The 22,703-nt window shown below is 35.1% G+C and overlaps 1 protein-coding gene across 1 annotated transcript in view; it reads left to right on the forward strand.

The window, feature by feature from the left end:
- Window positions 1–2,814: 2,814 nt before the first annotated feature.
- The window catches only part of PRDM11 (PR/SET domain 11), a 44,924-nt gene continuing 25,035 nt past the window's right edge, over window positions 2,815–22,703 (forward strand). Inside the window, exons 1-4 of the mRNA XM_015831717.1 lie at window positions 2,815–2,909; window positions 4,345–4,448; window positions 7,376–7,638; window positions 8,020–8,087. Coding sequence (XP_015687203.1) covers window positions 2,815–2,909; window positions 4,345–4,448; window positions 7,376–7,638; window positions 8,020–8,087 — 530 coding nt within the window. The remainder of the gene's footprint in view (window positions 2,910–4,344; window positions 4,449–7,375; window positions 7,639–8,019; window positions 8,088–22,703) is intronic.

The following is a 22,703-nucleotide window of genomic DNA, read 5'->3' on the forward strand; positions in this document are numbered from 1 at the left end:
TTTCAAGGGGCTAGTTTTATATGTTAAATGCCTAAATGGCTTAGGACCAAAGTACATGAAAAACTCTAATTTATGTGAATACTATATGCCCAGTTTGTAAGGCAGCTAGAAAGTTTTTCCTTCAAGTTCTGTTCCCTATCATTAATGAAGCTGGTCCACTGTCCACACAGAATGGGCTCTTTTTCACGGGCCAGTTACATTTTAATGGAGTTCAGCTCAATCTGAAGTTTGTTCTTGCTCTCTTTCAGGTGTAAACTGGAAAGTTGAACTTTTTTCTCCTTTGGCTTTTGTTTTATTTAATTGTGCAATTAATTGATTCACTAACCTTCTGATTGATATTTTGGCTGTATGTAGTATATTTTAATTATGATTTTAAATATAGATAGCATTCTAAATTCTGGTTTTAGTTATTAACTCTGTATGTGTTTTAGTCAAAAAGCAGAATTAAAACACTTTAATTAATGAATTACTCTACCAAGATAAAATACTCTTTTCAAATCCAGTCATAACATTTCTTACTTTCTAACCTCTTTTTTTCTCAGTTTCTGATAGTTACCAAAGTTACAGTACTGTGAGAACTGAAGAGAAAACCTTTTTTTTTAAATCATTTAGAACTTTAGGGCCATGAGTGAGTAAATGAGAGAAGGAGCTTATAGTAGCAATATTCCAGTCATCAAGTCCTTTGTTTTTAACAGCTTTTTCTATATTGAAATGTGCATAATATATCTAACTTTGTGTACTCTTTGGGGAAATTTAGAATGATGAATGTTGACATTTAGCATGCCTGGTGGAATTAGCAAAAGATTAGTGAACAGACCAGGAATTACAAATACTGATTTCAGTGCAAAGCAATAGGATTAGAATTCATGAAGATAAAATATTTTCTGAGATTGTGGAAGGATTTCTTATCTAACTATATGTGTTAATTACAAAGCAGGAGAATATCTCTATCAAACACAGCTGCTGTTTTGTTTATAGATAATCCACATTATCTTTCACTTCTTTTTAAACTATTTCTTCCTCTCTTCCTCTCTACAACTCTCTCTCTCTCTCTCTCTCTCTCTCTCTCTCTCTGTCTCTCTCATTGTCTTCCTCCCCCCCCCCCCCGTCTGTCTCTCATGCAGGCACATGATGAAGTCTAATGAAGTAAACTCTGAATTGTGAAACCTTGCACTGTTTGTTTTAATTATCAAAAGGCTCTTCATTATTAATAGATGTGATACTCTCAGTAGACATTCAAAACAATTTTATTGAATATTTATTTTTACTATTAAAGCATAAACTAATACATGCAACAATGGCAATTAAAACAAAATTGGATCAAAGTAAAAAAAAATGAATAGTTCACATACTATGGTTTTTTACTTTGATGGAATGTAGTTCAGAGTTGCTGGAGGGAGGGGCTCTTTCCCAGAGGGTAAATGAGACGGTGGATCTTTGAAGGTTGGTCAGCAGAAAGAGAGTTAAAAGAGCTCCTCTCTTGATAGAGTATAGGCAGATAATTGCCTTAGCCTGGCAAGGTTTCTGTTTGTAGGTGAACAACAATAAAGAACTATTCAGAAGTAACCTACCTGTTGTTCTTGGTTCTTTGGGACTGACATTTACAGCATTATGAAATTAACATTTTACATGTGAACCGGGAAGGAACATAGATGTTGATATATAAATTAGTGATTCATAACTCAACCCCAGGCTTAACAGCTAATGTAATACTTGTAGTCCTCAATATACAACCACAATTGGGACTGTAACTTCTGTTGCTAAGTGTTGGGGTCGCTAAATGAGTTACACCCAATTTTACAACGTTTTTGACAGGGTCATTAAGCAAATCACTGCAAGTATTACTTGAATCAAAGGGTTGTTAAGCAAATCCAGTTCCTTCATTGACTTTGTTCTGGGAAGCTGCCAAGGGAAGGTTGTAAATGGAGATCACATGACCCCTGGATGCTGCAACCATTGTAACTATAAGCCAATTGCCAAGTGCCCAATTTTTGATCATGTGACTGCAGCGATGCAGACTCTTTATTATGGCAAACCTACAAAGTAGAATCACTGTGGTACCTGTGATCCCATCATTGGGTGGGAATGATGATCAAGGTGGATGAAACCAGAATTTCCTTCCCTTGATTTTTTTTGGAGGGGTAGGGCAGGGCAGCACGTTTGGGAGTTTACATTACATGTCTTTCTCTTAATCCCTTCTCAGATAGAAGTAACATATCAAACAGTTTGAACTAACTGGTCAGATATGATTTCTGGGAAACAAAAATGGGGTGTTGACTATCCCTGAGCTTGAATAAACAAAGAAGGCATAAAGATTTTGGGAAAAGAGAAAAAGGCAACTTTGAGATTAAGGCTAAGAGCTTCAAGGTTAAGTTGGGTTGTTGTATTCTAAGAGCCTCTGCAAATGTCTTTGACTTAAAAGAGTTACTAAAATGTTTGTTTAGAGTGCTTTTTTAAGGGTGCAATAAATATATTGACCTGAAAGTAAAATTAAGTCTTTAAGAAGCTTGATGTCGCTTCACAAAAAAGTCAGTAATGGAAACAAGACATCCCCTCTCCCCCCAAATTAAAGATGAGGAATCATCATAATTCAGAGTGATCTTCCTTTCTGATGTAGTGCAGTTTTTTAAAAAAATGTACTGCATTCAGTGTTACTGTGAGAAATGTTTTTAAAAGACAAAGGAACAGATTTTATGAATGCTAATATCTAATGCCATATCAGCTGGAGAATCAATTTCTTTCAGGATCTGTTTAGGAAAAACATTGTTTTGAAATGCAAATTTATATTTTTACCTTTACTTTTTTTAATAGAACATGACTGAAAAACTAAAGGATTGCTTGGGAGAAATGGTAACAATCAAAACAGAACCATGTTCTCCGTGCCAGGAAGAAGAATATGGACAATTTGGGTAAGAGCCTTTGGGTTTCTAATTTGCACTATTAATATAAGAATCCCGTGCAAACTGCAAAGACAAATAAGGGTGATAAGTGCGTTGTAATGTTACAGTGTAAATATTGACCTTTCATATTTGTGTCCCAGCTTCAGTCATAAGTAGTTCCCAACACTGGACACAAGAGTGTAAGTCACATCATGGCATTTATTTGTTGGATTTTTATATACCACCTTTATTTTTTGTCTAATCAAGGCAAAATACACATAATGATTCTGCCTTTTACTTTCGACCAAAATAGCAACCCTGCTCCTGTAAAAGCATTTTGGAAATTATGTTCAAGCTGTTTATTAACATTTATTATAAGATTGTCAGTGATTTGAAAACATCTTTTTTCTCCTATATCCCTGTGGCTTGGTCAGTATCTGGTACTAAAGCTATTTATTTCTTCCCAACCTGATATAGCAACTTGGGTTAAGGGGAATAATATATCTTCTTGTACAGAGAAAGAATAGAACACCTGTTCATAGCAGACTGTGTGGAAAATGTAACTGGGATAAATACCTCTTTGTATTTCTGAAAGAGAGGGATTCAGCATAGGGCAGAGTTGAGAAGAAGGCCTGATGTTGAAGGGCTGATGGCTTGGTTCATAGTTCAGTATTAAATCATGTGTTTGGTGAAGGCTGTCTATTGTTAAATGATTATAATAAATATGGCAACAAAGCCTTCTTCTGAGATAGTCTTCTTCCCTTTCCTTATATATATCCCACACTATGAGAAATTGCCCACCCATGCTGTAAGGAATTAAAATAGCATGACAGAATAATATTTGCAGGACAATAGGAAAACATGCTTTCTGGTGTTGAGGTATTTTTGTCACTTAAGGAGCAAAAGGGAAGCAGAGCCATTTGAAAATAGTTGAATATACTGGAGTTTTGCACCAAATCTACAAATTTCCTTCAGAAATTTGGGGAAATGTGTAGACCTGGTGCCAGGACCCCAGTACATCTAATTGATTTGATAGTTTGCTCAAGAGAAGTTCCAAGAAGTGAGAATTCAAAAATATTTTGAAATAGGTAGTGACTAAATTGACACACAAATTAGAAGCCAAGCAGGAAATTAATTTTAGTCTCAGGGTTAAAACAACATTTTTTTTCTTTTAACAACCCTGTAGTCCCTTGCATCAGGCTATAGTCAGGGCAACTGAATGGAGCTGAACGTTTACTGGCCGGATGCCCTTTTTTGATTCCTACACGGAGCTCATAGTAGATATTTTGTCTTTGCGCCCAGAGAGAGAAATATCTAGGATCAAATGCACAGCCTCCAGATTGTGAGACGAGAACTCCACTTCTAGGCCAACCAGCCACTCTAAAACAACAACATATACTTGTTCTAATTTATATTTCTTCATTTTCTATAGTAGAATATCACATGTGTTCTCTTGTTTTGTCAGCTCTCAAAAGCTTGACTCTCACTCTGTGGATGTGGAGCCTAAAAAGCTAAAAGGAAAACAGGAGTTGGTCATGTCCAAAAGTTTTCAGCAGGTAGATTTCTGGTGTAAGTATCTTATTGGTGATCTAACCATTCTAGTATTAAACTTTTAGAATAGAAAATACAGCCAATAGAAAGGTCACAGTTGTTATCTAAACAACAATAGTAAAACTAAAGTGTATTGTGTGGCATTTTGTCCATATTTCTCCTCTTAGGATTCTACAGTTAGTTTTTTTCCACAATTAATTTTTAAAAAGCTATTTTTTTTCCAAATTTGCCAAACTTCATAAGATGTTGACTGTCTCACATGAAAACTCATAAATAGTTCAAGCAAATATTCATAATGCTCATGATATTTGATAACTTTGAAGGATTCAGGCTATTTTAAAATTAATTTTTAAAATATTTATTTGGTGCCACAATACTGTAATTAATTATATGATGGCAACAGCATCTGAAAAGGTTTCTAACCCTACAGCTAAAAAGTTTCTATTAAATAATATAGCTTATATCCAAGAGGCAATTTTAAGTATATTCAGCAGCATATCTTAAATCCATGAAATTAACTAAGATATAAGAAAATTTGAAGGACAGAGTTTTCAAAAGACTCAGCACAAGACTATTTCTTAAGAGTCTTTGTCTGTCGTATATGTAGATATCAGAGGAAACATGGCAAATTTTCTCAGACACATTTGATTTTAATTTTCAAATTGATATTGTCCAATGGAAAAGTATTTTCTGCTACCTATAATCCTGGCTGACATGATTTTTTTATGTTTAATCTGCAAAATCCTTAGTGCTCTCTATGCTTGGTTGCAAATGTTTCTTTCCAGAGTAGGAGAGACAGATCATAAAAGAGCTAATTTTATTTTTTTATCAAAAGGGACATAAGTAATGTGGCTTGGTTTTATTCAAATTTACATCCTAGTTCTTCATATTAGTTTTTTTTTTAAATCACAAGAGTCCTATGTCAAAATATTAAATTTACTAAAAAAAAAAAAGAAAAGAAAAAAACTTTTGTGACCAAGCAGTTATTTCAGTTTAATAGATTTAGTATGGGAAAAGTCAACCAGAAAAAAAAATCCTCACCAATCCTAAGGTTGTTTGTCAGTATAATCCTATACAGTATATGAAGTCCAATAGAGATGTGCACAATGTTTGTTACAGCTGTTTTAGGCTTTCCATGCCTAAAATGAAACATATATTTGGGATATTTACATCCATGTATAGAACTGGGAAAAAGTCAAGGGCATAAAAAATTGGAGGTAAGCAACCTGTTGCCCTGAAAGATTAGCAGCAACTGAGGGAAGGAGAGAAAATGCTAAAAGCACGGGCAAATTTGTGGAATGTTCTATGCCGGGAATACTGGTAGGGTAGGGTAGGGTAGGAAGGAGCAGAGAGGATGATAACAGATCAAAATTTTCTTCCTGGTTCTCCAGATTTTATTTACTCTACAGCCTAACATAGTCTAGGTTTACTTCTGTCTGGCCTGAAATGATTGAGCAGAATCTCCAGAATGGAGTGGTTTTGTCCAGCGTTTGAAACAAAACATTTTCCCCATTTTGTGCCACAGAATTATACTGTGAGCCTAAGCATATAGTAAAGAATTTTTCTTGAAAGAAAAACATTTTTGTTTTATGATCTTCAAGTTGTCTGACATTCTATTCTGGTTTTGGCAACATCTATAAAATTTCCCACATGGGAAACTTTAAATGTGTGCAGCTTGTTCTCTTTTCTTGCCTTTGAGTTCCGAGCAGGATCATATTAACACTTTTAGTAATTATTTTGAAATGAGAATTAGCATACTTAGGATTTTAAAGCAAATGTTCATGTGATTCTTCTACTGAAACAGAAAGAAGTAGAGAATCTTTATCTCACTTGGGTGATAATTGGGGTTCCAATTTAGAAAGCATTAAATATATCTCTTCACGTTTATGTCCAAATTTACATTTAAACAAAACTTGGCATTGTTCTGAGACAATATGCAATGAAAATTACATTGATTCCTCCATAATATTGCTTTGAACTCTTGTTTTGATTCAAAAAGTTATAATCAATGTCACTGTTCTTATATGATTCCCACAGTGCTGATCTTGCCAGAATAGCTACCTCTTTATTTACATATATGTGTTATCACCAATTTTATATTGACAATGGTATGAAGTTGCAATAAAATAAGAGATAAGAAGTACTTCAGAGCCACCAATAAATTTCTTCAGTTGCAGTCTGGCAAAGCTGCTTTTTGCATTTCCATAAAAGAGATTTTTAAAAATCAAGCCTTGGAGCTATTGAAAAAGTTCAGGAAATTATGAAAGGAATGCAGTACTAATGGATTAATTGCAAACCTTGGCCTGATACTTAATTATGAAAAAGATAATTCATACACAAGAAAATTCATGTACATGTTATGATATAAATGTGAACTATTGGGACTACCGGTAATTCTCATGTGTTTCCATCTTTTAAAAAAAATAAATATTCATTGGGCCAGGAATAATCTCTGGTTCAAAGAGCCTCCACAACAACCACAATACATATTTTCCTGCCTTAACTCATACTATACTATTTCCTTAGTTTTGGCTGTAGAGTAAAGGTGATACAAACATAGTACTTGTGGTAAACTATAGTTGTTTGCTTCTGCTTCTAGGAAAAATGGTTGGATTAAAAGATATTTTATTCTTTTAAGCAAGTTTTTGTGAATTATACCTTCATTCAGGAAGCAAACACTTGATTTCCTATTGCAATGAGCTGAAATCCTTGCTGAATGCATAACCTATGACTCAGAAAGATGTAGCTTGGTGGCTGGGAATTACTTTTTAATAGAAAAAAAAATCCCCTAGATATTTTTGGTAATTTGTTTACAATTTTGATGGAACTTATAACTCATGAGCAAGGTTAATTTGAAAATTAAAATTAAATTCAAAATACTTTCCTGGCATCCTTAGCAAGATTAGGAGGGCTGAACTCATTCTTGTCATTTCCTCTTTCTATAGTTTGTGAGTCGTGCCAGGAGTACTTTGTAGATGAATGTCCAAATCATGGCCCACCAATGTTTGTGTCTGATGCTCCAGTACCCATTGGCATCCCTGAACGAGCTGTGCTCACGATCCCTCCTGGCATGGAAGTGATCAAAGAGCCAAATGGGGAGCGAGATGTCCGCTGCGTGAGTGACGTTATTCCCAAAGGTCGCATCTTTGGACCATATGAAGGGAAGCTGTCTAGTCAGGACAAGTCAGCAGGATTTTTCTCTTGGCTGGTGAGTATTCTCAGCTGGGTGATTCTTTAAGGAATCAGTGAGATTAACATCTGGAACACATTTGCTTAAAAATATAGTTTAGCTATAAGAAGAACGTGTGTAATTAAGAAGCTCCTCATTCAATTAATCTTCAGGCAAAGATTAAAGTGTAAAGAACAAAGTAAAACTTGGAAGTCAGGAGTAAGGTTTTCATACAAGAAAACATAGTTCTGCAGGCTGCAAAGCCCAGCTGTCTTCCAGATGAATTTTTTTGGTCAGCTCCAAAAAAATAAATAGGTAATATTGTACTAAGAATGAAAAATTAAAAGATTACACTTATTTGTTTAATTACCTTATTCTGTATGATCCTAACTTTGTTATAAATGTATGCGTTTTTTTCAGATTGTTGATAAGAACAACCACTATAAATCCATAGATGGAACAGATGAGACTACCTCAAACTGGATGAGGTGAGTCTGTTTCCTATATATAATTTCCCCTGTGTGCTTTTAATTTGCATCTGTAAAAAGAAAGAATGCACTTCCCCTTTTTCAGTTTTTGAAAATGAATTGATTATGTATGACTTGATTTTTAATATCATTGATAAATTTTCTTTCAAATATTCTGTTTATCTTTTGTACAAAGTTTTATAGGGGACAAAGAGAGAACCTGGTCATTACAGTGATTTAGAAGTGATTTCTGTATTTTGGTTACATTTACCTTTTATGTGTATTAAAATAACTTTAAAAGCATTTGCTAGTAGATCAGAACAGAAATGGAAAAAATTCTGTCATAGGAAACTTGCTTGGTCCTTTTTGTTAGGAGTATTGGCTATTTTATCTTTGTTTTTAATGGCACAGTGGGACAAGTAGAGCAGATGTATTATTTCTGCAACTTAAAACACATCCACAAATTTCAGTTTGATAACTCTCCTATTACCTCTCATTGATTTTTACAAAAAACATCTAACTATTCCTACTTTAAGTAAAGTATTTCACAACTCTGCTCATGAAGAACAGAACAAATTGGTCAGGAATGTGTTGTCGTTGTTTTATTCCCCAAATCAGTCTCGATATTTACCTAGTTGTTATGGTTGGATTGGTGTGTACAATTGTGCTACAGATTATTTCAAATGGTAGATGGCTCATGGCAAAATACAAAACACTTTGAAGATACTGTATTCAAACTAATGACCTTTTAATTAATTTAACAATGATATGGATACAAATTATTATATCTATATTGTAAGCATTGAGGAAAATTGATTTATAACTTCCAGCTGTCCCTATGAGGAAGACATACATCAGAAATGTATTGATGTATTTCTTGAAGATGTATTGTAATAGATGAAGTGGCACACTAATATCAAATGACAGATTAACACTGGTTATTTTTAAACCAACCAAAACATTTCCTTCTATATAGAAATGTACAATATTATTTTGATTTACTTCGATAGAAATCATATCGAACTTAGTGTGATTTGTGAGTAAGCATGTCTGCATATAATTGGAGTGCAAATATAATAATAGTAAAGGTGGGATACAGAAGAAACTAAGTAGCCAATCAAAAGTATTTATCAAATTTTAAAAAATAAGAAATTAAGGCAAATGTCTATGTATCTATATTGATATTAGAGTTTACTTGTAGACTTGTAAGTGTTATTGTATATTCCAACCACTTGGACATATACTATACTGTAATCTAGCATTTTTCATGCCAGTTTTCTCTTCTCCCTCCTTTTTTTTCTTTTCACATAAAATCAATGTTCTGAGGCTACTACTAATAACAATTAATCTTCATTAACTTAGAGGCCATTTTTAAATATCTTTCCAATTGAATAAAAGAATATCCAATTGAATAGACTGGCTCCAACAGAACATAGTGGAAATAGTGGAGCCGTTTATAGGTTACCCTCTCAAGTTTGTTGAATTCTGTAACACTTGTTGGCGCTAACAACTTGTTGGTATAATGTTGATTGAAATTTGCAGTCGAATGGGAAACAGTTTTATTCTAGCTTCTTAGTTTGCTGCCTTTCTATTTTATTTCAAATATCTTCAAATTGTAATAGGCTTGCAGAACATTGTGTCTTATTTTCTAAAAATGCTTGTGTCACATTATTAAAAATAGGTAACATGATAGGGAAAGGAAGATACTGGATTTTTAAACTGCAATATTAGCTAGGAAAATATGCTACTAGTAAAGAGAAGTATGGATTACCTTCTCTCATTGGAATACGATAACGAATTTATGGTTACTGATGATGTTGACAGGAACATAAACCTAGAAGGGTATTGTTTTTTTAAAAAAAATATTGCCTGGATTTGAAACTGTAATGCTAGAACAGCTTTTTTTATGGCTTATGCTACCTCAGGATGGTCAAAGTATTCAAAAGCATGGATTTCCTTCCTTTCTTACATTTTATTTTGCTAAATTAAAAATTGAAATATTAGGATGTACATTTTGAGCTTCATGGTCTCTTTGGATACTGCAGATAATGACAGTAAAATTGATGAGTCCTACCTCGTGGCACTTGCAATTATGGTCAAATTAGAACTGCCCAAGCCTTCTAAAATAAGTTCCTGAAGAAGTCATTACTAAAATGTAATTTATTTCTGAGTAAATTAACTTAGGTTTGAATGAAGGTCTGGTGTAATGGAAAAAAATGGTTATAATGGATGTAAAATTCAACGAAAATGCAGTATTTTGACAAAATACGATATAGTACATTCTGAATTATTCTGGGGCTCCTAGAGCACATTTAAGCTGCTTGGCATTTATCATGGGACAAGTGTATTCTGTGCTAGTTCATCTGCTTATTTGTGAGGAATGGTTATATGTTATTAAAATGTCACATTTTTGAACAATACAACATTGTATTTAATAAATATGGAAAGAGTCTTTTCTGGTTAAATATTTGTCACAGACATGTGATAAACATTATGGTTGGACCAGGAAGACTTTTTTTTTAGCAAACTCCTGTATTTGTGAGTTATAGGATATTTGCTAAATTTGTCTAGTATGAAATGTCAGTCAAAGCCCAATAAAAGATAGAAAATTTGAATGAAATTTATATCAGATTACAAAACACTATGTACTTTGCTGTGTGAATATTTCTTGCAGATAATATCACAAGTTCTCAGATTTTCCCCGTTTCCCGAACAGAGTTGTAAATTTTGAAAGTAGCCATGGTTCTTCTTAGCATCTCAATTTTCTTTTGTCTGTTAGAAACTGCTTGCAATATCAGGCAAATATTAATTAATCTATTTAACAGAAAGACTATTCATTGTTTTCCATGAAAGAAACAAACATCATTTAATCAAGGAGGAGAAACAGTTGCTAATCTTGGAAAATTCTCAGTGTGGAAAATTCAGAATACCCTTGCTGGTTTTATTTATTTATTTTGGTGTTATGTGTTTAATCGATTTGGTCTCTTGAGTCATTGCCCTGTGGTAAATATCTTCAGGGTCCATTTTTACATGAATCAGTAAATGTAATTTTTAATCCCTAGAATTGTTTTTTTTTTGTATCAGAATATTTGGTAGTTGTTTCATTTCTTGCCAAGATAATTAAATTTCTCCAAGAACAAACAAAGCCTCCAAATACCTGTTCATTTACATGCAAAGATTACACAAAACATGGTACAAGTTGCATGTGATCTTTGTTCCCCACCAACCTAAGAGGACTGCTGTTTTACAAACAAAATATCTTCTGACTTTCTATGCTTGTGTAAGAGTGGAAGGCATTATCTTGAGAGGAAGCTCATCAAGCTGAATATTAATGTACAGTGGGACATGTTTCTTATTTATAGTAGTGTGAGTATATCACATTGATTTCCTTTTACCATTTATCCTTTGTGGGATATTGAACCCAAAGAACATGACTGAACGAAAGAGGAAGCCCAAGTTCTCCAGGGAAGAACTGGACATTCTGGTCACTGAAGTGACTCGGAACGAAGCCAGACTGTATGGAAGGGAGACAATACGCCTATCTCATGCAGACAGGGACAAGATCTGGGAAGTTATAGCCAGAAAAATCACATCAGTGAGCCATGTTCCCAGATCTGTAAAAGATATTAAGCACAGATGGGACAACATGAAAAGAAGGACCAAAGACAAACTGGCATTCATGCGGAGGTCCATCTCCAGTCCCAGAAGCCCGGGGAGGCCCTCGGCCATTGTCCTGACCGCCCACGAGAGAGCCATCAAGTCGACACTGCATTCGTCATGCCAGATGCACGGCTTCCGGAGAGCGGATCTGGATGTGGTTGACAGCCCATCAACCAGTTGTAAGTATTATCTCTTGTCTGTTCCCTGCTGTACAGCTTGGTTCTGACAAAGAAATGTATTATACAAAAGATAATGCTTCCCTTTTTGGTGAAGTACACCTTCTAGTTCATGTTTCCTGAAGCATTTAATACTTCCTCTTCTGGATACTTTCCTCATTATTGACTCATGAAGCTGTATCTTGATTAAACTGATACAGTCTGTGTACCTTATTATTCAGGTTAGCATAAAGGATAGACAGTACGTTACTGCCCCATTTATAGAATGATATGTGTGATATATAACATATGCATGTATGCAACAAGGACAGAAGTAATAAAATTGTGAATCATCATCATTAACAAATCCTATATCAATACCAGTTATTTTTATTATTCATAGACTGCATATTTGTTTACTCAAAAATGTATTTGTAACTGCAAAATCAATACTAGTGGCATTTATTCACAGTCATGCAGAGTGGCAAAACATTAGTACCATCCAATGTGCACATTCCCAACCATACTTTTAGCATTTGCTAATTTGGCATTTGTGGCAGTTGTAACTACTGCAGATAACAAGAATTGCCTCTGTATCCCCTCCATAGATACAGAAATAGTCTAAAAAAGGCTGGTGATGCAGTTGATTATTTGTATATAATCCATATTGGTATTATCATTACTTCCATGATATTTTCTGATATTGAGCCAATACTGTACAGGTTAATGTACTTGACTTGCAGATATCTATATCTGCAGATCCCTGTATCTACTATTTTCCCCTACCAGCAAGAATGTCAGCATTTATTCATATGCGGATATTTCCTGATTTATACATATACATTGTACATATTCAAAATGGGATTTTGCTACTCAGTATATCTTAGCTGGCATCTGTGATTCAAGCAGTCCCTAGGTTAAGAACAAGTTCCATTCCCCAATTCTGTCTTTAATCCGAATTTGTATTTAAATTGGAACATCTACTTACCAATGGGCTGCCATGAACCAATAAAGCCCTGAAGCTACACAATGCTTTTAGGAACCAATAAAAACTGCTGAAAACATGTTGTAAAATAAAAACACATAGTTTCAATAGTTTCTGAAAGAATTGCCCAGCTTCAGTGTTTTGTCAGTTCTGAGAAGGGCAATATTTTTGTCCTTTTTTCTTATAGGCAGCCTGTTTGTATCTAGCATTGCCCTTAAGTTAAACGTGCTTAACCTGGGAACTGCCTGTATTCAGGATAAGTATCATAAATAAATAATTATTTTCATTGCTCTTATGGATACAGATGATATAGTGGACCAAACGTAATGAAAATTCCAGAAACAATTGCTGTACTATCAGTATTTTCTTTCATAGTTCTTGCTGATTTAGAGGATACACTGAGATTTGTGATTTGAAAACTAAGTTACACACAAGGAGGATAGCATTGCAATAAGACAAAGGAAAGAAAAAAAATTATGTCCCACCAGCTTGTATTTGGATCTCAGCTACAATTTTAGATACAATTCTATGGGTAAAATTATATATATAATGCAATAGTTTATTAAAATTATTTCTATGAACAATCCAACGAAGTTTATTAAGTTCCTCTTTGAAGGCTTTTTAAAAGCTATGTGCTGGTGTTGAACTTGTTGAACTTTCTTATTTGAAGAAAACGGAAGATCACAAAATATTCCATTCATTTTATAGTGATACAACCTCTTTATTAAACAAGGAGGAATAGGAGTGTGCATGTAAGTGGTATAGCCATACCTGAGTTACTTTTTCTTTCATGCCTTCAGTGGCTTATGGCACACTAAGGAATTGCCTTATTATTGATTCATATATAGGTTCAGACTGCAGCAGTTAGTGATTCCCTAAGATCTCAGCCAGTGGTCCCTTTTTGCCTTACTACTGCAATATCTGGGACTTTCTAGCTGGAAAATCCTAGCTCTACTGATGAGCTGTGGCTTGGTTTGGGAACTCTTAAAATTACTGTCCAAGATTGGTCAGTGATGCAAATCTCTCTATTACAAAAGGCATAAAGACAAGAAATGATTCCATGCAGTTAGTGCTATTTTTACTGACCTCAGAGTTTCTGGTATATAATTATCAGTATTTCATAAGAACAGTAAATTAATACTGCTTCATTTCTATGTATACTATGAAGACTGTAGAAGGTCACTATAGGTCATGTTTCATTCATCAGTGTTTTGTGTGTGTATGTTTATTGTGTGAGTCTCTGCAATTTTCTTGACAAGATTTAAGAAGTGATTTGCCATTACTTGCTTCCTAGAGTTGAGAGAGAATGATTGGCCCAAGGTCATCCAATTGGCTTCATAGCCAAGTCAGGAATGGAACTCTCCCGCGTTCTCTAGTCTGATGCCTTAACCATTACACCAAACCAGCTTTCTATTTAATTTAGTGATAACAAAATATTTTTGTGCAAAGTCATTTCAATCTAATGTAGTGATCTGCAAGTGGACACATTATTAAACTATATCAGGAGGGCAGAGTATAACAGAGCAATTTTTGTTTTTAGCTTTTGCAATCTGGCTTAGTGAAATCAGATATTCTAGTCTAATATGTCGTCTGTTCAACCAGATTGGCTTCTCATGTGTTTTTAAAGCAGATACTGTTTTACAAAAGAAATTATTTAAATACTTTTCTCAATAGTATAGAAAGACTCTTAGATTTCACTGAATCCCAATTTTAAGTTTTGGCTTCTTCTGAACTTCTTGAAGTAGAGTTTGACAATGCAAAGCCTTCATGCAAATAATCTGGTCTCTTCTCTTTTTCCCCCCTGTTTCTATTTCAAGCTGATGAAGGAGAAGAAGTGGCAGGCCCCTCACAGCAGCATCACTTTTCATCACAAAGGGGTTCTGAAGAAACCAATGCTCTCTCCATGCCATCTTTCCTTCATTCATCATGTTTGTCAGATCATTCATATATTCCAAGCCAAAGGGAAGAAATAATGCACCTAAATTCATGTCCTGAGTTTTCCATTAGGGCCCCTCAAACTCTTGTCCAAAATCCACCTATTTCTGGCTTTGACCGTCAGCTCTTTGATTCCCACATTCAACAGATGGAAGTATTCAGACAATTCTGTCAAGAGTTGGTGATAATCCATAGAGATGTGGCAAGCAACATGCACGCAATTAGCCAGAAGATGTCTGACCTGAGTGGAAAAATCACCCAAATGTGCCAATCTTTAATTAAAATGAAAGATGAGCTTCAAACTTTGAACAAGAATCATATCTCTAATGCTAGCCAAAAAATAGACCTGCAGAGAATTGGATCAAAGAGCTCCATTGAAACAAAAACAGATATTAACCAAAATCAGCCCAAGGCGACTCCTGTTAGTCGGATTACTAGGTCACGGAAGAGAAAACACTATTTCTAGATTTCCACAATATTATATTAAAAAGTGCGGTTCATGTTGGTTTAACGAGTGCTTCTTAGCATAAACATTGGGTAAAGTTAATGAAAATTTTCTCTTATATAAGAATATTATAATTATAGCAACTTACGCTATAAGCTTTGGAACTTCTTAGCTGGAAATAAGCTTTGCTAGATGTACTTGGAAACAGTACTTGTATTGTATAACGATGCAGTAGAGGGTATGTAGTCCTCTTGAATAAAAATATATAAGAGTCATAAAGAACTTAATGATCTACAAATCCAAGGTTCATATAGATTTGATCTTGACAATCTTTTAATTGTCAGGGAACATTCTGGTAATGTTACTAGATATTTAGTTTTAGGTAAATATGTTATTATGGTAAATGGAAATGCCTAGTTTTTTTCTTTGTCTTTATTTTACTATTGCATGTGGCACTATGTAGACATCTACAAGGATCTAGGTTTGGAAAGGGAAACTGGTTTGTAGCCTTCATAGCTGGGTCTGAATTTTTTTCTGTTTTGGAGCATTTGAAAGAAGGAAGTTTTAAGGGGTTTACAAATTAGGAGTTTTAAATCTTGCATATGTATAAGGCATCCTTAAGTCTATCCCCCCCCTCCTCCCAAATAATTTTCTGTTTGGGGTGGGTGAAATAAATATTTTATTGGTGCAAGTTTCAAAGCACTAATTTTAAGCTTGCCTATTTTTCCATCTTCTTCCGGATCTCCCCTCCTTCCGCCGCGCCCTTAAGACCTGGTTGTTTCAGCGGGCAGGACTGGCCTAGGGGTATTTTAAATTGGTTTTAGCCAAATTTTAGTAGAAGCGGCCGATTATATATTTATTTTTAATGACTTTTTAAAACTTCTATTGTATTGTACTAAATTGTTTTTAACTGGCTGTAAGCCGCCCTGAGTCCTACGGGAGAAGGGCGGGGTATAAATTTAATAAATGAAATAAATGAAAGACCTGAAAGAGTTGGTCTTGCCCATTCTAGTGATTTGTGCGATAAATCTTGATCCCAAGGCGGGATAAAAAGTCATGGGGCAGTTCCCAGACTGAAAAAGTTGTAGAACTGAAGGTAACTGTGTATTGTTAATTTTTTTCACCACTGTGAAGAAACAGACTGTTAGATTAAATAGCAGTTTGGTCTCATGTAACAGTCCCACGCCTAATTTTTTTGGCTTAGTTATTAACTACTGATGTTTGGGAATGGGGTATTAGATCAGAATAGATACCAACAAAAGGAGGAACCTGCAGGAATATAGGCAGTGTCTCTCTATTTCCAAGCCTGTAAATAATTATATATTGTTTTTTATCACTAATTTCATGGCAAAAGCAATTAATACTAATAATGATTAAATTGTATAAGATAGCAAGCATTTTACGATACTGCGCAATATAAAAACAGATTGATAAATATAAAGAAGTTGCACTGAAATGAAATGATTAACATTTGTAAGAAACAAATGAGTTAGGGTTGGCCAGTCTGATGATTTTTTTGTAGGTACAGTAGTGGCCAAAATTGTGGAAACCTTTTGGGAAAAGTGTACATTTGAGGTTTGATGGCTAATAACACCACTTTCTTTGGAGTAGTACCATAAAATTATATATCAATGGAAATATAATTTAATCACGAATGTATTGCAACAAAGGTTGTTCAATTATCTGTATTCTATGAAAAGTTATATCCAAATAACCAGAAAAAGGAAGCACAATTTGCTTAAGTTGATATCAGGTAGCTTTCCTTCATCTGATTGTAGCTAATGAGCATGAGTGTTTAGAGAGCCAATCAGGTGTCATCTTGTTTTGGCAATGAGCCAATCAGATCACAGTAGGATTCAGTTATTGATGTCATGTATTGAAGCTGAGAAGAGGACATTTGTCAGTGTTATGTGATCGCTAGCAAGTTGGTTGGGTTTTTTTGTGTTCTTTCATTTAGTGAGCTTGTAAAACGTAATAAAATTAAAGTAATGGTGCAAAGAGTTGACTGGTCACTCAGAAAGTGAGGTAAAATATTATTATTAAGTGAACAAGGATACAATTATAAAGAAATTAGAAGAAAAATTGATGGAAACTTAACCAAAGGTGGCATTTCTAAGTTTTTGAAGAGGTATGAGGAGACTCAGTCATTACAAAACCACACTGGTAAAGGCAAGTAAAGGTACACAACAGCAAGTGATGATAGAAGAATTAAGAGATTGTGCCTACGTGACAGAAGAAAATCATCGGGGTGTATACAAGATGAAATGGTGCAATGCAATGTGAAGTTGAGTGCAAAGACTGTTTGGTGCAGACTGCAGGAATTTGGCCTAAAATCTAGAATTCTACGAAAAAAGCCACTTTTATCTCTCAAACAAAGGTTGAAAAGACTTAACTGGGCTAAAACCCAAGTTACCTGGACAGAGGAACAATGGGACAGTGTTATTTGGAGTGATGAGACCAAGATCTCCCTGTTTGGTAGTGATGGCATAAAATACGTAATGATAAGAATCAGAGAAGATTTGCATCCTGATTGCATTACATGTAGAGTGAAACACCCAGTCGGTCTTATGATCTGGGGTTGTATGACATCAAAAGGTGTGGGCAGAATTTGTGTGATTAATGGGAATATAAATGGCCAAAAATACATTAATGAAATACTTGAACCCAAACTGAAGCCTTCCGCACATGATCTTTTCCAAGACAATGAAGCATTTATATTTCAACAGGATTCAGCTCCATGTCATGTTGCTGCTGTGTGCAAAAAGTGGTTTCAAGATAATCATATTCAACTGCTGGAATGGCCTCGGAATAGCCCAGACCTTAACCCAATTGAAAATCTATAGAGCCGACTAAAGAAATTTGTTAGTCAGAAGCGACCCAGCAATAAAACCCAGTTAATAGAAGCAATCATTCAATCTTGGTTTCACATTATAACAGCTGCAGAACTTAAGGACTTGGTTCACTCCATGGGAAGACGTTGTAAGGCCATAATTCATGTTAAAGATTACCCAAGTAAGTATTAACTGACATGGTGATAATTTTTGAATATCTCATTTTTTCTACGTGTTTCACTTTTCTTCTTTATAACTGCTATTCTAATAGCAAATCCTTCATAAAAGTTATTGCATTACATTCGATTACATTATCTTTCCATTGATATATAATTTTATGGTACTATTCCAAAGAAAAGTGGTGTTATTAGCCATCAAACCTCAAATGTACACTTTTCCCAAAAGGTTTCCACAATTTTGGCCACTACTGTAGTTCCTAAATATCCTTGGTGCAATATACAGTATCTTATGGCTATTCCAGTCTGTACCATAATATGTTGAAAACTTGCCTGTGTTAGATGGGGAATGACATTTAAAGCAAGTAACTGATACATGCTCAAATATTAGTTTTGTCACATTAATATAATTATCCTGACTTCAATGAAACTGTTGTTTATATAATGTAGGTTACCGACTCATAGGAGAAACAATGCACTAGTGTAACCTTGTTTTAGCATAGATTTGCTACTTTGTATTTCCTCATGTCAGTTTGTGACTTAACATGATGGAAGGCAAATTGAAGCATAAAGTTCCTTTAGTAAGAAAGAAAATGTAGCTGTGGTCAAGTCTGATAAGTTTCAGGTTTGTTTTGGAAGCAGATGTTTGAATCCAGCAATAAATCAGCTTATTCTATGTATGCTAAAAATTCACATGTACTATATCTTACGTATGTTTGCTTCTCATTCCTTGCTTATATACAGTCTTTCTAACTGCAGTTGTAGAGATACAAGGAATATTCCTCTTAAGATACAGCTGCAGTGAATTATTCTTCATTTTGCCTTTTTTCCCCCAAAAGAAATTGTTCTTTTATATTGACAGCACACAACTATAGGCAACAAAAATTTATAAGAGCCAAGGCGAGGTTTTTTCATGAATTAACAGAATCAAGCATTTGAAATGTTTGAAAGACTACAGAACCAGATAATTACAATGTGAAGGAAATAATAAACAGAGTGTAGAAGTTTAATGCTCAGAAAATTCTATTGCTGAGTGTTGTTTCCTGGAAAGTCATTAGATTATTAGTTTCTTGTAGCAGAGTCCCCTGTATTTGGATATATTAACATTATAAAGTGTCATGTACATTAATGGTACAATATAAATTAAGTAAATCGATTAAATCTTGTGCAATCCATCTGCATGACTCAATTTGTTTGGCTTTACTATCTCAATTTTTTTTAATGAAATGATTCTCATGCAGCTAAAGAATTAGTTTTCAGAAATGCCTGTTTTGGAGAAGTGCTCCTGAGAAGCAAGCTACACACAGATCAGTTAGCATTACTAACTACAACTGATTTTCCTTATAGTTCTAGGATAATCTTTCCCAATTGATTTCCTCTGGACTATAGCATTCAGAATTTCCAGGTAGCATACCCACAATGAGATAAGGTTAGTTTAGGTGGGTACATGTGGTCCCTGGTGTTTAGTAGGATAAGAAGCCAAAAACCAGATATGAGAAATGTGATTCTTCTGTTTTGATATACTAATTTACCTATGTTAATGATATCGCTTTATGGTATACTATTTTGTTGAGACGTTAGGAAGAATAAATGTGAAATGCTTTCTTTTATCATCCCATAAGGGATGCTTTCTTGTGAGTGCTGAAACCTGTGCTTGCCCTAATATTTCTGATGGGAATTTGTGATTATTTTTGTTAACAATAAAGATATAATATTTAAAATTCAGATTAAGATGCTCTTACGTGTTTATGTGTTTCTGAAGTTGTGCTCAAGACAACTTCAAAGTCTTTGATGTTTAATTACATATAAGTCACATAATAGTTCCAGGTTTCCTATTTTCTTTACCTGCAATACCTGCAACTAATACATGTCTGGCAACATGTCTCTTTTGCTAGAATTTGTTGACAAGATTTAGAAGTGCTTGCCCATCAACAATTCAGCAATGAGCTTGGTTTGAAATATGAAAGTTTCTGCATATATCTAAAGTGTATTTTATGTGCAAAAAACATGGTGCACCTATTTCATTGTTATTTTTAAATAAGGTTTAAAGTAGCCACTTTCTAAGTTGCATACTTACAAACCATATTGTGATATCAGTGCAATTCTGTAAAATATAATTCACAGTTTTCTGAGCTGGCACCTTCTAATTGTATAAATTACAATGCCCAACATTTTAGAATAGCCTATGACTTGGAATTCATGATATTATAATACAGCAAAGATGCTAGAATAGAGAAGAGTGGTCTAATAGGAATACTAACTATATTCTATAATGAATTTATCTTTGAAATAATCATGCAAATGCAAAGTTCTTGTTTTATACCATAGGTTCTTGGATTTATTTCCAATTTTTGAAATGCTTTGCAGAGCAATATGAATGCCCATGCCTTTGTGCACATGAACACACATGTACATGATCCAGAGTGAATAGTTTCAAATAAATTACTATAATTCCTTCAGAGCCAACAGAATATTGTCCACCATTGCCTTACTAAGAAATCTGGAAAAAGAGTAGATATTCATTTTAAGATATGTAGAATTGCTTGGTTTACTATTTGTGAAATATTGTACATTTGGAGAGCTACTTATTTGTTTCATGTTTTCAAACTAATTTGGAAAATGAAACTTTTCTTCTAGAAAGCCCTTTTGGATTAAGCCAATTCTTTTGTTCTGTTTTTCAGGGAAGCATTCTGATTCTTTCTATTTCTATAACAATAGGACATTAGAAGGAAGGAAGGAAGGAAGGAAGGAAGGAAGGAAGGAAGGAAGGAAGGAAGAGAGGGAGGGAGGGAGGGAGGGAGGACTTTTGATTTACTAAGAATCAGAAGACCCCAGGAATAGCATTTTTCCACTGCAAGAAGCTTCCATTGCCATCTGTCACACGTGCCTTGTGGCCATGCAAACAAGATTCAGGATGCAGAAAACACAGGTGTGAAGAAAATTAGTAATGCTTTTCTAGTCACAATATGAGCAGCCATTGAGAAGATCCAGACATAATTTTTCAGCCTCTGTCAAGCTTGGAACTAGGAGTTTGGCCTCTAGAACATTTTTTTCTTCCTCCATGAAATTACATCAGCAATAATGAATCATCCCAAACATGGGAAGGAAAAGAAAGGCCATGCGTATGAGTCAAAAGACTCATCTGACCTAAATCATGCTCTTTGTGTTCAAGGCAAGAAGGATCCACAAACCATTACAGGCCTTCTTTCATGAATCATGGTCATATGTAAGGAGATTTGCCACATCTTCTAAGGCAAATCCTGGCCTGAAGTTATTTCCCAAGTGGGTCCCAAATGAGAGATACCCAGTCTTTGAATGAAAAAAAAAAAGAATGCAAGTTATCTGGGTAAATGATGTCTCCATTCATACTAAGACATTGCAATTTTATTAAATTGGAATTTTACCCAGCTCTAGAATAGGCAGCTCTTAATGCAAGAGGCCTTGGAACTTCACCAAGATAAGCAATGCTTTCCCCACATTTTTCTTTAATTTGGACAATGAAAAGTTTGTAGAGCTAATCAGTTGCAGAATTCCCCAGTTCTTGCTTGAAACAAAAAACGAAAAACTATCATTGTTTACTAAAAGCTGTATTTGCTCTTTCCTTATCCATATGATCCCAACCTAATATCTAAGTCAATCGTGTACAGAAACAAGGAAGGTATCTCAAACAGATCCACACTAACAGAAAATTAGGGAGCAAAAATACTACAGAAGGTAATTGCACTAGCATTCCAGTGTACAGCAAAATTCAATTATGAGCAGAATCTCAGTTTTGGACTTATTTATTTATTTATTTATTTATTTATTTATTCAATTTATATCCCGCCCTTCTCCTTACCGGACTCAGGGCGGCTGACAGCCTTATAAAACCAATATTACAATAAATACCTAATTTAAAACTGAATTAAAAAGAAATATTTGTTATGGCCTAAATAATTAAAATTTCGCTTAAAAACCCACTAAAATTCCCTAGGCCAATCCCGCTTGTTGGAAGAGCCATGTCTTTAGGGCGCGGCGGAAGGAGGGGAGATCCGGGATCACCCGGATCTCTGGGTGTAGTTCGTTCCAGAGGGTAGGGGCTCCCACCGAGAAGGCCCTCCCCCTGGAGGTCGCCAGCCGGCACTGTCTGGCTGACGGCACCCTGAGGAGACCCACTCTGTGGGAGCGTACCGGCCGATGGGAGGTAATCAGTAGGAGGCGGTCTCGGAGATATCCAGGTCCGATGCCATGGAGCGCTTTGAAGATGATAATCAACACCTTGAAGCGCACCCGGAAGGCCACCGGCAACCAGTGCAGCTCGCGCAGCAGCGGTGTTACATGGGAGCAACGAGTCCCTCCCAACACCGCCCGCGCGGCCGCATTCTGGACCAGTTGGAGCCTCCGGGTGCTCCTCAAGGGGAGCCCCATGTAGAGAGCATTACAGTAGTCCAGGCGGGAGGTGACGAGGGCA

This window comes from Protobothrops mucrosquamatus, unplaced genomic scaffold, assembly GCF_001527695.2.
Source record: "Protobothrops mucrosquamatus isolate PMUCROS unplaced genomic scaffold, P.Mucros_1.0 scaffold_277, whole genome shotgun sequence".
In the NCBI taxonomy this organism is placed as follows: domain Eukaryota; kingdom Metazoa; phylum Chordata; class Lepidosauria; order Squamata; family Viperidae; genus Protobothrops; species Protobothrops mucrosquamatus.